At 38.5% G+C, this 13,022-nt stretch overlaps 1 protein-coding gene across 1 annotated transcript; it reads right to left on the bottom strand.

The window, feature by feature from the left end:
- Nucleotides 1–776: 776 nt before the first annotated feature.
- Nucleotides 777–12,627, bottom strand: LOC122477104 (protein ARMCX6-like). Its single transcript, XM_043569998.1, has 2 exons — nucleotides 12,570–12,627; nucleotides 777–1,945 (listed from the first exon to the last, which is right to left on the bottom strand). Exons 1-2 carry the CDS (start codon nucleotides 12,625–12,627, stop codon nucleotides 1,389–1,391), a joined length of 615 nt encoding a protein of 204 aa, XP_043425933.1. The 3' UTR covers nucleotides 777–1,388.
- Between the last annotated feature and the right edge of the window lie 395 nt (nucleotides 12,628–13,022).

Here is a 13,022-nt window from a genome sequence, read left to right as displayed (position 1 = left end):
GGGATGCCAGGAGCTTGGATGGAGGCGACAGAGATGTCTCCCCATGGACCTGTCATACCCTGCCACCACCCTCAACATCTGCCCTACCACCCCAATGGGGAGTTCATGGAAGGCTCTGCTGGCCCCTTCTTGGGTTTCACCGAAGGTACCAGGGAAAGGGCAGAAAGGAGGTTCCCCCAGAGGAAGCAGAGGCCAACACTTCTCGCTCTGCCAGGAATCTGGGCTTGGGGTCCCAAGGGAGGGAGGGGGCCTGGAGGTAGGTTTAACAGCCGCTTTGCAGGAGAGACGGAACTACACAAAGTGGGCACTCGGAGAGCGGCAACCATCACTGCTATACTAGTGCGTGACATGCGCAGGGATGGGTTGTCCAGTGGTCCCCAAGGACGTGTACACACACCCCAAGGATACTGACCTTCCTATTTAGGCTGGCAGTCAAGGAAAGACACCTTCGTCGAGGTATTTCTCTGCTCCAGGTGCCAGGCACTGTGCCGCCTGCTTCAAAAGTGTTGTCTCTTTCAGTCCTCCCAACACTCCATCCTGATTCCACTAACCCCACCTCCACTCCCCTGCTCCCACCCCCAGCCCTCCAGGCCCTTCTTGAGGCTTATCCTGAGCACTGCAGCCCACCTCTACCCCGCCTCCTGTGAGCACTGATAAGCATGCATTTGTCAGGGAGCAAAGGCCCCCAGTTAGTTAGCGTGGGTTGGTGTCGGTTGGTCGCGTATTTTTGTCTTCCTCTTCATGTAGACTGTAAACTCAAGGGCAAGTTCCATGTCTCGCTTTTGCCAATCAAAGCACACACCTTTATTGATGATACATACAAATGGTAGGTTTGGGTGGGTAAGGTTAAGTCAGTACAGCACACAAAAGGGGGGGTGTACGTTTTTGATGAATAGGTTCACCATCCATCAGCTCGCAAAGAAGAAGCAGTAAATGAGAAAGAATTCAACCTAGGCGGCAGCAAAAGCATTTTCAGCACAAGCTCCGATATGTGTCTGGTCTCCACAAAATGGTCCCGCTTAGACAGGGAGACCACCACGGGCAGGGCATCCCTCATGATGCTATAATAGGATGTTCTGTATCCACAGCTGGCAGCTGGAATGATCCCTTTACCACAGGAAGAAGGCCACAAGGGAGTGACTGACAATGCACATTGCCTGCAGACTGCAAAACCAAGAAGTTACTCCAAGCCCTGTGGGAACCCCTGCCTGGCCAATAGGAATGTGGTCCTCGATTTAGCGAGTGTAACTTTCACCCCGTGATGTGGTGATGGGCTAAGACTGGATCTTCAACAGCACCCACTGCAGATTCTTTGAGTGAGAACACATGTGTGTGTTCACCAGAAGGGTTTTGGGCAGATTCAGTTCCATTCTGTTCGAGATGGCCATTTAAGAGGCCAGGGTGTCCAGGAGAACCTGTCTGTTTCCGTTCCTCATAAAGAGGGACATGAATGAGAGCAGCATTTGGGCACCCAGCAATTCCCCTGCCAAGACTGGCTTTTCGGACAAGCCCATCAACAGTTTCAAAACCTGAAGCTCAGCACATCCACTTCCCTCTGCTATCAAAGGAAACTTCAAGTCTGAAACGGACTTGGCAAGCATGTTATTAATAACTGTCATGCTTATTAACAAATTTAATCCGGCCTGCTGCAGAAACGAGTTGCAGCAATGTGACACAGTCTCCCGACACACTTCATTGATGTACATCTTAATCTGCCCCTGATTTTCAATACTTGCATTCAAGTTATCCGGAGCACATAAAGCTTTCTCCTTAATAGCGGGGTCAGGAGTGGGGATCGTGTTTCCAACAATGGAGAGGCTGGCCAAATGACTATTGATATTGTGGATAGATGAAAAACCAGCATCCTTGGGCTGAGTAAACCACATTTTGCCCTGAATGAAAGGACACTTGGAGAGGTCAGGAACACAACTGAAATTTGTAATATCTTAAGCATCACACACAAAAAATGTGATCATTTTAATTGGGGAAAGAGTGATTCTTCCCTATTGGGACATTGTTCTCTTTGGGAAGCCCTGTTTATGTTTTGTTTTGTTTTATTTTTTTTTTGTTTTGAAATAAAGACATTCTCAGACAAAAAGTATATACCAGTTGCAAATTCAAGTATGCCTGGCTGGCTTTGTCAGTGGAGCATGCAAGTCAGATATATATATAAGATATAGAGATAGATAGATAGAGATATAGATATATAGTTAGATATAGATACAGATATAGATATAGATACGAGCAAATTCATACTAGAAGAAATACTAAATGTTGTTCTTCAAGCATAATGAAAATTTATCTTTTTACAAACCAGGAAGAAAAGAACTACAAAGGAAAATGTAAATATATGAATCTTGACTATATGAAATAATTGTAAGAATTCTTAAAATATTGAAATATAAAGAGAAATAGGTTGGAAGCATATAGAAAGTTTGAATGCATGACAACAATACCATATACATTGAGATGAGGGTAAGTGGAGTTGGCATTTTAAGTCCTGTGAGTTGTCTGAGAAAAGGGGGAAAGGATTGATTCATAGAAAACTTTGAAAAATCAAGAATGCATGGTGTAATGTATAGAGTAATCACTAAACAATAGTGAATTAGTACAACTATCAAGCTAGTAAAGAGGAATAATAAAAAAGTGAATAAATCCTAAAGAAGATAAGAAAAAAATTGGGACATAAAGTAGGCAAGTCAAATAGAAATCACTGAATAAGATAAGAGATTATACTCTAAATGTATCAGAAATTACATTAAGTTAAAACAGAATAAATGCTTCAGTTCAAACATAAATATTAAAATATTGGATACAAATAACAAAACACAACTATATGCTGTTCAGAAAGGATACATCTAAAACTCAAACATACAGAAAGTTTGAAAGTGTAAAAATGTAAAATATATACCATGAAAGCATTAACTAAACAAAAATTGATGAAGATATACTAGCATCAGGGGCACCTGGGTGTATCAGTCAGTTAAACGTCCAACTCTTGATTTCGGCTCAGGTCATCTTATCGTTGGTGGGATCAAGCCCTGCATCAGGCTCTGTACTGACAGCATGAAAGCTGCTTAGAATTCTCTCTACCCCTCTCTCTCTTTGCCCCTCCCTCCACTCGTGCTCACTCACTCTCTCTGTCTCAAAATAAATAAACTTAAAAAAATACTAATATCAAATAAAATGGGCACTATGTCAAAAAGCATTACTAGAGATAAAGAGGGATACTCCATGAGGGAAAATGTATAATTCACCAGAAAGATGTAACAATTCTAAATTTGTATGCATCTAATAACATAGTTTCAAAATATATAAAAAAGAAATGGACAGAACTACAAGAAATAATAGAGATCCCCAATCACAGTGGGAGATTTTAACATATCTCTTTTTATAGCTGACAGGATGAGCAAATAAAAATAGCAGAGACATAAAAAATTTGAACATGACTGGCAAAATTGACCCAATTAATTCAAACCTTGGTTGGTATAAAGCTATACTCAACAATTACAACTATATGTTTATATATTATTTTTAAAAACATACAGAATATGTATAGGAGTACCTGGGTGTCTCAGTTGGTTAAGCGTCCAACTTCGACTCAGGTCATGATATCATGGCTCATTGGTTTGAGCCCCATATAGAACTCTGTGCTGACTGCTCAGAGCCTGGAGCCTGCTTCAGATTCTATGTCTCCCTCTCTCTCTGCACTTTCCCCGTTCTCTCTCTCTCTCTCTCATAAATAAACTAAAAATCATACAGAACGTGTATAAAAATTGATCATATCCTGGGCCATACATCAAGTTCTAACATTTCACAAAGATTAAAGTCATACAGAGTATGTTTTCTAACCATGGTGCAATTAACTAAAAATCAATAATAACAATGTAATAACTAAAATCCACGTATTTTTTGGAATTAGGAAATACACTTCTAATAACATAAGGGTCAAAGAAGAAATTACATCTAAAATTAGAAAGCATTTTGCATGGGATGGTAATGAAAATATTATGTTCAAAGTTTTGAAATGTGCTCTGCTTCTGGCTATAATGGCCTACTAATAGAAGACTAATCCCCTCCATTTAGAAGGACAAGAAAACCTGAAAAATTCATTGTTATTATATTTAAATAGATTAAATTACTTAAAGACATCAGAAAGCTTCCAAAGCAGCCAGGATTGAGGTACCAAAACCCTGAAAGAAGGGAAATTTAATGAGGTGAACTGACATTTGGCACCAATTTTCCCCTTGAGGCATTGACCAGTCCATTATCAGCATTGGTGAAGAGGCTGAAAAAGAAGCTGGGAAGATACAGAAACCTGAATAGAGCTTTTAGTAATTATGCAGAGTTAAGGAGTCAAAATCCAGAGCACAAAGCCAACTAGACAGCCAGGGTTTGATGGGCTAATATCCTGGAGAAAAGGAAATTACAAAGAAATGAAATGGGTAATCTGAGTTAATTTTCTCCTTGATGCATTCACCAATTCTTAATAGGTATAGAACTAGAAGCGAAGAAGCCAAGTAGAAATAGGTAATTAAGAGTTTGGGAAGATAAACAGAGCTATTGGCAACTTCAAAGTTCAAGAAAGATGAAAAATTGGAGTTTGGGGACTTCCAAGATTGGGGGAACTGATAAATTCCCCAGGCTGTCAGTTAGAAGCCCTGAAGAATTACACACTGGCAGTAAGGGTGACCTAGAAATAGAATAGGTCTGACAAAGATTGAAATCCAACCTCAAAATAGTTTAATTCTTGATTTACTTAAGCTAATTTACTCCTTTGTATACTGCTTTCCCAAAGCAAAAGAAAATCCTCTACAAATTAAGAAAATTTCATCTAAATTTTCTAGAATTTTTCTTTCATAATGTTTAACATTCAAACAAAAGCACACGAGAGACATGACAAATAGAAATTATTTTTAAAAGGAGAAGCCAGAGGGATCCTGGGAAGATGGCGGTGTAGGAGGACGGATAGGTATTGAGAAGGATAGGTATTATCTCTGATTTGAATGTCTTGTAGAATTCCCCAGGGAAGCCATCTGGTCCTGGACTCTTATTTGTTGGGAGATTTTTGATAACCGATTCAATTTCTTCACTGGTTATGGGTCTGTTCAAGTTTTCTATTTCTTCATGTTTGAGATTTGGAAGTGGGTGCGTGCCTAGGAATTTGTGCATTTCTTCCAGGTTGTCCAGTTTGTTGCCATATAATTTTTCATAGTATTCCCTGGTAATTGCTTGATTTCTGACGGATTGGTTGTAATAATTCCATTTTCATTCATGATTTTATCTATATGGGTCATCTCCCTTTTCTTTTTGAGAAGCCTAAATAGATGTTTATCAATTTTGTTTCTTTTTTCAAAAAACCAACTCTTGGTTTCGTTGATCTGCTCTACAGTTTTTTTAGATTCTGTATTGTTTATTTCTGCTCTGATCTTAATTATTTCTCTTCTTCTACTGGGTTTGGGGTGTCTTTGCTGTACTGCTTCTAGTTCCTTTAGGTGTGCTGTTAGATTTTGTATTCGGGATTTTTCTTGTTTCCTGAAATAGGCCTGGATTGCAATGTATTTTCCTCTCAGGACTGCCTTCGCTGCATCCCAAAGCATTTGCATTGTTGTCTTTTCATTTTCATTTGTTTCCATATATTTTTTAAAATTTCTTCTCTAATTGCCTGGTTGACCCATTCATTCTTTAGCAGGGTGTTCTTTAACCTCCATGCTTTTGGAGGTTTTCCAGACTTTTTCCTGTGGTTGATTTCAAGTTTCATAGCATTGTGGTCTGAAAGTGTGCATGGTATGATCTCAATTCTTGTATACTTATGAAGGGCTGTTTTGTGACCCAGTATGTGATCTATCTTGGAGAATGTTCCATGTGCACTTGAGAAGAAAGTATATTCTGTTGCTTTGGGATGCAGAGTTCTAAATATATCTGTCACGTCCATCTGATCCAATGTATCATTCAGGGCCCTTGTTTATTTTTTGATCCTGCGCCTAGATGATCTATCCATTGTTGTAAGTGGAGTATTAAAGTCCCCTGCAATTATCACATTCTTATCAATAAGGTTGCTTATGTTTGTGAGTAATTGTTTTATATTTTGGGGGGCTCCCTTATTCGGCGCATAGATATTTATAGTTGTTAGCTCTTCCTGATGGACAGACCCTGTAATTATTATATAATGCCCTTCTTCATCTCTTGTTACAGCTTTTAATTTAAAGTCTAGTTTGTCTGATATACGTATGGCTACTCCAGCTTTCTGTTGACTTCCAGTAGCATGATAAATAGTTCTCCATCCCCTCACTTTCAATCTGAAAGTGTCCTCAGGTCTAAAATGAGTCTCTTGTAGACAGAAAATAGATAGGTCTTGTTTTTTTATCCTTTTTGATACCCTATGTCTTTTGGTTGGAGCATTTAGTCCATTTACATTCAGTTTATTACAGAAAGATATGGTTTTAGAGTCATTGTTATGTCTGTAGGTTTCATGCTTGTAATGATGTCTCTGGTACTTTGTGGACCTTGCAACATTTCACTCACACAATCCCCCTTAGGATATCTTGTAGGGCTGGTTTAGTGGTGATGAATTCCTTCAGTTTTTGATTGTTTGGGAAGACCTTTATCTCTCCTTCTATTCTGTATGGCAGACTTGCTGGATAAAGGATTCTAGGCTGCATGTTTTTTCTGTTTATCACTTTGAAGATTTCCTGCCATTCCTTTCTGGCCTGCCAAGTTTCAGTAGATAGATCCGTCACGAGTCTTATCGGTCTCCCTTTATATGTTAGAGCACGTTTATCCTTAGCTGCTTTCAGAATTTTCTCTTTATCCTTGTATTTTGCCGGTTTCACTATGATATGTCGTGCAGAAGATTGATTCAAGTTACGTCTGAAGGGAGTTCTCTGCGCCTCTTGGATTTCAATGCCTTTTTCCTTCCCCAGATCAGGGAAGTTCTCAGTTATGATTTGCTCAAGTACACCTTCAGCCCCTTTCTCTCTCTCTTCCTCCTCTGGAATCCCTATTTTATGGGTATTATTACATTTCATCGCATCACTTAGTCCTCTAATTTTCCCCTCATACTCCTGGATTTTTTTATCTCTCTTTTTCTCATCTTCCTCTTTTTCCATAATTTTCTCTTCTAATTCACCTATTCTCTCCTCTACCTCTTCAGTCCGAGCTGTGGTCGCCTCCATTTTATTTTGCACCTTATTTATAGAATTTTTTAGCTCCTACTGACGGTTTCTTAGTCCCTTGATCTCTGTAGCAATAGATTCTCTGCTGTCCTCTATACTTTTTTCAAGCTCAGCAATTAATTTTATGACTATTATTTTAAATTCATGTTCTGTTATATTGCTTAAACCGTTTTTGATCAGTTTGTTAGCTGTCATTACTTCCTGGAGTTTCTTTTGAGGAGAATTCTTCCATTTCATCATTTTGGATAGTCCCTGGAGTGGTGCGGAACTGCAGGGCTCTTCCCCTGTGCTCTCTGGAGTAACTTATGTTGGTGGGTGGGGCCACAGTCAGACCTGATGTCTGACCCCAGCCCACCACTGGGGCCACAGTCAGACTGGTGTGTACCTTATCTTCCCCTCTCCCAGGGGCAGAACTCACTGTGGAGTGGTGTGGCCCCTGTCTGGGGTACTTGAACGCTGCCAGGCTTGTGGTGCTTCTTCTATGGGATCTGGCATATTAGCCAGGGTAGATCTGCAAGGTGCACAGGGGCGGGAGAGGCAGGTCCAGCTCGCTTTGCCTTCAGTGGTCCCCTGGGGGAGGGGCCCTGGGACACCAAGAGGGAGGCAGACCCGTTGGAGAGATGGATCCATAGAAGCTCAGTGTTGGGTGTTTGTACGGTGCAAGCAAGTTCTGTGATGGGAACTGGTTCCCTTTGGGATTTCGGATGAGGGATGGGCAAGGCAGATGGCGCTGGCCAGCACCTTTGTTCCCCACCAAGATGATCTCTGTCCTCCAGGGCTCAACAACTCTCCCTCCCATTGTCCTCTAACCCTTCCACTCTCCGAGCAGAGCTGTTGACATAACATGCCAGATGTTAAGTCCCTCTGGCTGTCAGAATACACTCCGTCTGGCCCCTCTGCTTTTGCAAGTCAGACTCAGGGGCTCTGCCTTGCCTGGCAGGCTGCCCCTCCACCGCCCTGGCTCCCTCCCGCCAGTCCATGTAGCTCACACTGCCTCTCTGCCCTTCCTACCCTCTTCCATGGGCCTCTTGTCTATGCTTGGCTCTGGAGAGTCTGTTCTGCTAGGCTTCTGGTGGTTTTCTGGATTACTTAGGCAGATGTGGGTGGAATCTAAGTGATCAGCAGGATGCGGTGAGCCCAGTGTCCTCCTACACCACCATCTTCAAGAGACTCCTAAAATTTTTTTTTAATAGTATTAAAAGAATGTTTCAATACATTTAAAAAGACATAGAGTATGTTGTCTGACTACAGTGATATTAAACTAGAAATCAATAAGTAAAAGACAACCAGAAAACTCTCAAATACTTGGAAATTAAGTAAAATACTTATAAATAACATAGATTAAAGAAAAAATATGAATGTAAATTTAAACATATTTTGAACTAAATGGTAATGAAAATGCAAATTATCAAAATTTTGTGGACTGCAACTAAAGCAGTGTGTAGAAAGAAATTTATAGATAGAATCATAGTTTTTATACTGCATGTTTGTAAAGGAGAAAGGCTAGAAATCAATGATCTTAGAAAAAGAACAATGAATTAAACTCAAATGAAAATGAAGAAACTAAATAGTAAAGATGAGAGCAGAAATTAATAGAAAACAAGCATATGAGAGAGAAAATATTACATAGAACCAACTTTTTGCTTCTCTCTCATCTGCTTGTTTTCTATTAATTTTTGCTCTCATCTTTATTACTTTCTTCATTTTCATATTGAGTGTTTAATTTTTGTGAGTTCTGTAGCAATGCCTACTTTTTCATGCCTCATATTGGTTTTCCTGATAGAAAATATCAGGAATAAGAAGCAAAATAACAGGAAAATCAACATCAGGCATGAAAAAGTAGGCATTGCTACAGAACCCACAAACATTAAACATTCAATATAAGGATAAACAGATACAAGCAAAGATGAAAATTTGATTAGTGCTGTACTTAATTTTCTAAATTGAATAGGTAAAAAAAAAACAATTTCCCACAAAAAGACACTTCAGCTACAGGTGGCTTCACCAGTAAATTTATCCAAATATTTAAAGAAGAAATCAAATTAATTTTATAGAATTTTTTGCAAAAAGAGGAATAATCAAGATTCTCCACAGAACAAAACCAATAAGTGATAGATATAGATATATAGATATGGATATATATACAGATGAAATACAGATAGATACACAAAGAAAAAGATAAAGATTTTATTTAAAGGAATTGGCTCTGGCAATTGTGGAAGGCGTCAAATATAAAATCTATAGAGGTGATGTCCCAGCTTGAGTCTGAAGACAACCTGGGGGGGCCTGGGTGGTTTGGTTGGTTGAGCATCCAATTCTTGATTTTGGCTTGTGTCATGATGCCAGGGTCACAGGATAGAGCCCTGTCTTGAGCTCGCACTGAGCATGGAGCCTACTTAAGATTCTCTCTCCTCTGCCCTTACCCTGCTTTCACTCTATCTCTCTAAAGTAAAAAAAAAAAAATCTGAAAACAGAATTCCCTCCTCTTCAAATGACCTCAGTTGTTTTCTCTTAAGGCCTGCAGCTCATTGGATTAGGCCCACTCACATGATGGATAATGATCTGCTTTGCTCAAAGTCTACTGATTTAAATGATATCTGAAAAATAACTTCACAGCAACATCCAGACTTGTGTTTGGCCAAACGTCTGGGTACTGTGGCCTAGCCAAGTTGACACATAAAATTATTTACCACACTACCCACTCTGTGTTATGATCCAAGAATAAATATGATATGAAACCTGAAAAAAATATTACAAAAAATTAAATTAAAGGTTAATCCCTCTTATGAAAATAGATGCAAAAATTTCAAACCAAGTAAAAGCAAACCAAATTGAGTGATATACAAAATAGATAATACATAATAATCAAGTTGGGTTTCATCTAAAAACACAAGGTTAAATTAACATTTAAAAATCAATCAACTGGGGCGCCTGGGTGGCGCAGTCGGTTAAGCGTCCGACTTCAGCCAGGTCACGATCTCGCGGTCCCTGAGTTCGAGCCCCGCGTCAGGCTCTGGGCTGATGGCTCGGAGCCTGGAGCCTGTTTCAGATTCTGTGTCTCCCTCTCTCTCTGCCTCTCCCCCGTTCATGCTCTGTCTCTCTCTGTCCCAAAAATAAATAAACGTTGGAAAAAAAATTTTATAAAAATCAATCAACATAATTTGCCACATTATTATAATTAGAGGGAAAAACTTATATAAATGTCTCAATGGATGCAGAAAAGGCATTTGATAAAATTCAACCCCCATTCATGATTTAAAACTTTTAGGAAACCAGGAATAAAGGGGAACTTCTATAATTTGATAATCACCATCTACAATAAACATAATAGTTAATATTGAAATATTGAGAGCTTTCCACTTGAGATCAGTTAACAAGAAAAAGATGGCCACTATTACCACTTTTATTCATCACCATACTGGGGAGAGTACAATAAGAGAAGAAAAAATAAATAAAAGGAACAATAACTGGAAAAAAATAATCATAACTCACATACAAAATGATTGCATATGTAGAAAACCCAAAAGAATCTATAAATAAACTGTAAAAATTAATAAATGATTTCCACAAGTCCACTCAATACAATGTCAGTATATTTTTAGAAATCAGCTCTATTCCCATATACCAGCAGTGAACAAGTAGGATATGAAAATTTAAAAACAAAGCCATCTGGGGTACCTGGGTGACTTGGTTGAGCGTCCGACTCTTGATTTCAGCTCAGGTCATGATCCCGGGGTTGTGGGACTGAGCCCTGCATTGGGCTCCGTGCTGAGCATGCAGCCTGCTTGAAATTCTCTTGCACACTCTCTCTCTCTAAAACACAATAATAATAATAATAAATTAATAAATAAAAATAAAAATGAAGCCATCTAAAATAGCATTGAGATACCATCATATCCTAGGAGTCGTTCTAACAAAATGTGTACAAATCTGAACTAACATGAGTGTAAATTGGCAAACATTTTAAAAAAAAATATGGAGATGCAAAGCACCAAGAATAACCAAGAGAATTCTGAAAAAGAACAATAAAGAGGAGTCATACTACCAAATATTAAGATGCACTATAAAGCTACAGTAATTATGACAGGATTCAAACACATTGATGCAAGGATAAACAAATAGACTAATGGACAGAGGTGCCTGGGTGGCTCAGTCAGCCAAGTGTCTGACTCTGACACGTGGGGCTCTGCACTGACACTAAAGAGCCTGCTTGGATTATCTCTCCTTCTTTCTCTGCCCCTCCCCCACTCTCTCTATATATCTCTCTATCTCTCTCAAAAATAAATAAATAAGGATTAAACAAAAATAGACTAATGGACAGAATCAAAAGTACAAGGACAGACCCATACATATATGGCAACAAGTTGTCACAAATATGACACTGTAGTGTATGTAGTAGAGAAAGGACAGTCTTCTGAAGAAATGGTGCTGAGTTTATTGGATATCTTTTTATAGGGAAAAAATATAATCTTGACACTTACTTCATGTCACATACAAAAATAAATTCCAGGTGAATTGTAGATCTAAATTAGATAAGGCAAAACAGTAAACCTGCTAGAAGATAATGTAGATAATCTCATGATCTTATGGTAAGGGAGAATTTGTTTGAAAAGAATAAAATAAATGCATGAAAATATTGATAATTTTCTTCTTTATGAAGACACTGCTTTGTAAGTGAAAAACAAGCCACACAATCTTAATAACAATATTTGACATATGGATGGACCTAGAGGGTATTATGCTAAGTGAAATAAGTCAGATAAAAAAGACAAATACCATATGATTTCACTTATATGTGGAATCTAAAAAGACAAAACAAAACAAAACAAATAAACGAACAAAAAAGCAGAAACCACAAAGAGAACAAACTGGTGGTTGCCAGAGGGAAGGGGTGGGGGATTAGCAAAATGGGTAAGAAGGAGTGGGAGATACAAGCTTCCAGTTATGAAAGTCATAGGAATGAAAGGTACAGCATAGGGAGTATAGTCAATGGCATTGTTTGGTGACAGATGGTAACTACACTTGTGGTGAGCATAACATAATGTATAGGCTTATTGAATCACTATGTTGTACAACTGAAACTAATGTAACTATGTGTGTCAATCATACTTCAACTTAAAAATACTTGGTGATGTAAAAATAAATAAAACGATGGATTAATCACACCAGTGATGTATATGTGAAAATTCTAAATATAATAATTATAAATGCAACCCAGAAGTATGGCAAAGAAATAATACACTATAACAAATCAATCAATTGCTTCAATAAGAACTCAAAAAATTGTCTCAGTCCCAATGTCCCTCTTACACTTATTTCATTTTATCCTTATATTATTTCTCCATTTTTTCTAAAAACTTTTAAAATTTTCAAAAGTTCAAAAGTGCATTTTACCCACTTTGTCAAACAGGATGTCACTCTCCTTTGCAGGTGCTAGCAAAAATGTCTTCATTAGTACTGCTCATGTCTTCAAGACCTAATAGCATGTTTTGTGTTCCTAAAACATCAATGTCCTATACTTGGTTGCAAGGCAAGATGACAATGTGTAATAACTTGGACAACAGAATTAGGCAGCAGATTTGAAAATGCTTAAATGCACTGATTAATTCATTCGTGGTCATATATCCTGAGATAGGAGGCATTATGAGTACTTCACTTGCTGACTCAGAATTTTTGGTCCAGACCCCCTTCTACCAATTGTAGAATTTTCATAGCCCAAATTATAGTGTATCTTATCCCCATGGTGCTTTAGCATCCTTCATAATGGACTCATAACACAATTATTTGTATCACATTTCCCAATTCAATGTATGTACCATCAAAGTTCCACTTGGCCCAACTGCATCC

This window comes from Prionailurus bengalensis, chromosome X (genome assembly GCF_016509475.1).
Source record: "Prionailurus bengalensis isolate Pbe53 chromosome X, Fcat_Pben_1.1_paternal_pri, whole genome shotgun sequence".
Classification (NCBI taxonomy): Eukaryota; Metazoa; Chordata; class Mammalia; order Carnivora; family Felidae; genus Prionailurus; species Prionailurus bengalensis.
Note: the sequence above shows the minus strand (reverse complement) of the source record. Positions and strands in the feature narration are given on the sequence as shown.

Coding starts and splice junctions, on each gene's coding strand:
- LOC122477104 (XM_043569998.1), bottom strand. CDS start 12,627: ATGAAGACATTTTTGCTAGCACCTGCAAAGGAGAGTGACATCCTGTTT. Junction 1,946..12,569: donor CATCCTGTTTGACAAAGTGG/GTAAAATGCACT, acceptor GTGATGCTTAAG/ATATTACAAATTTCAGTTGT.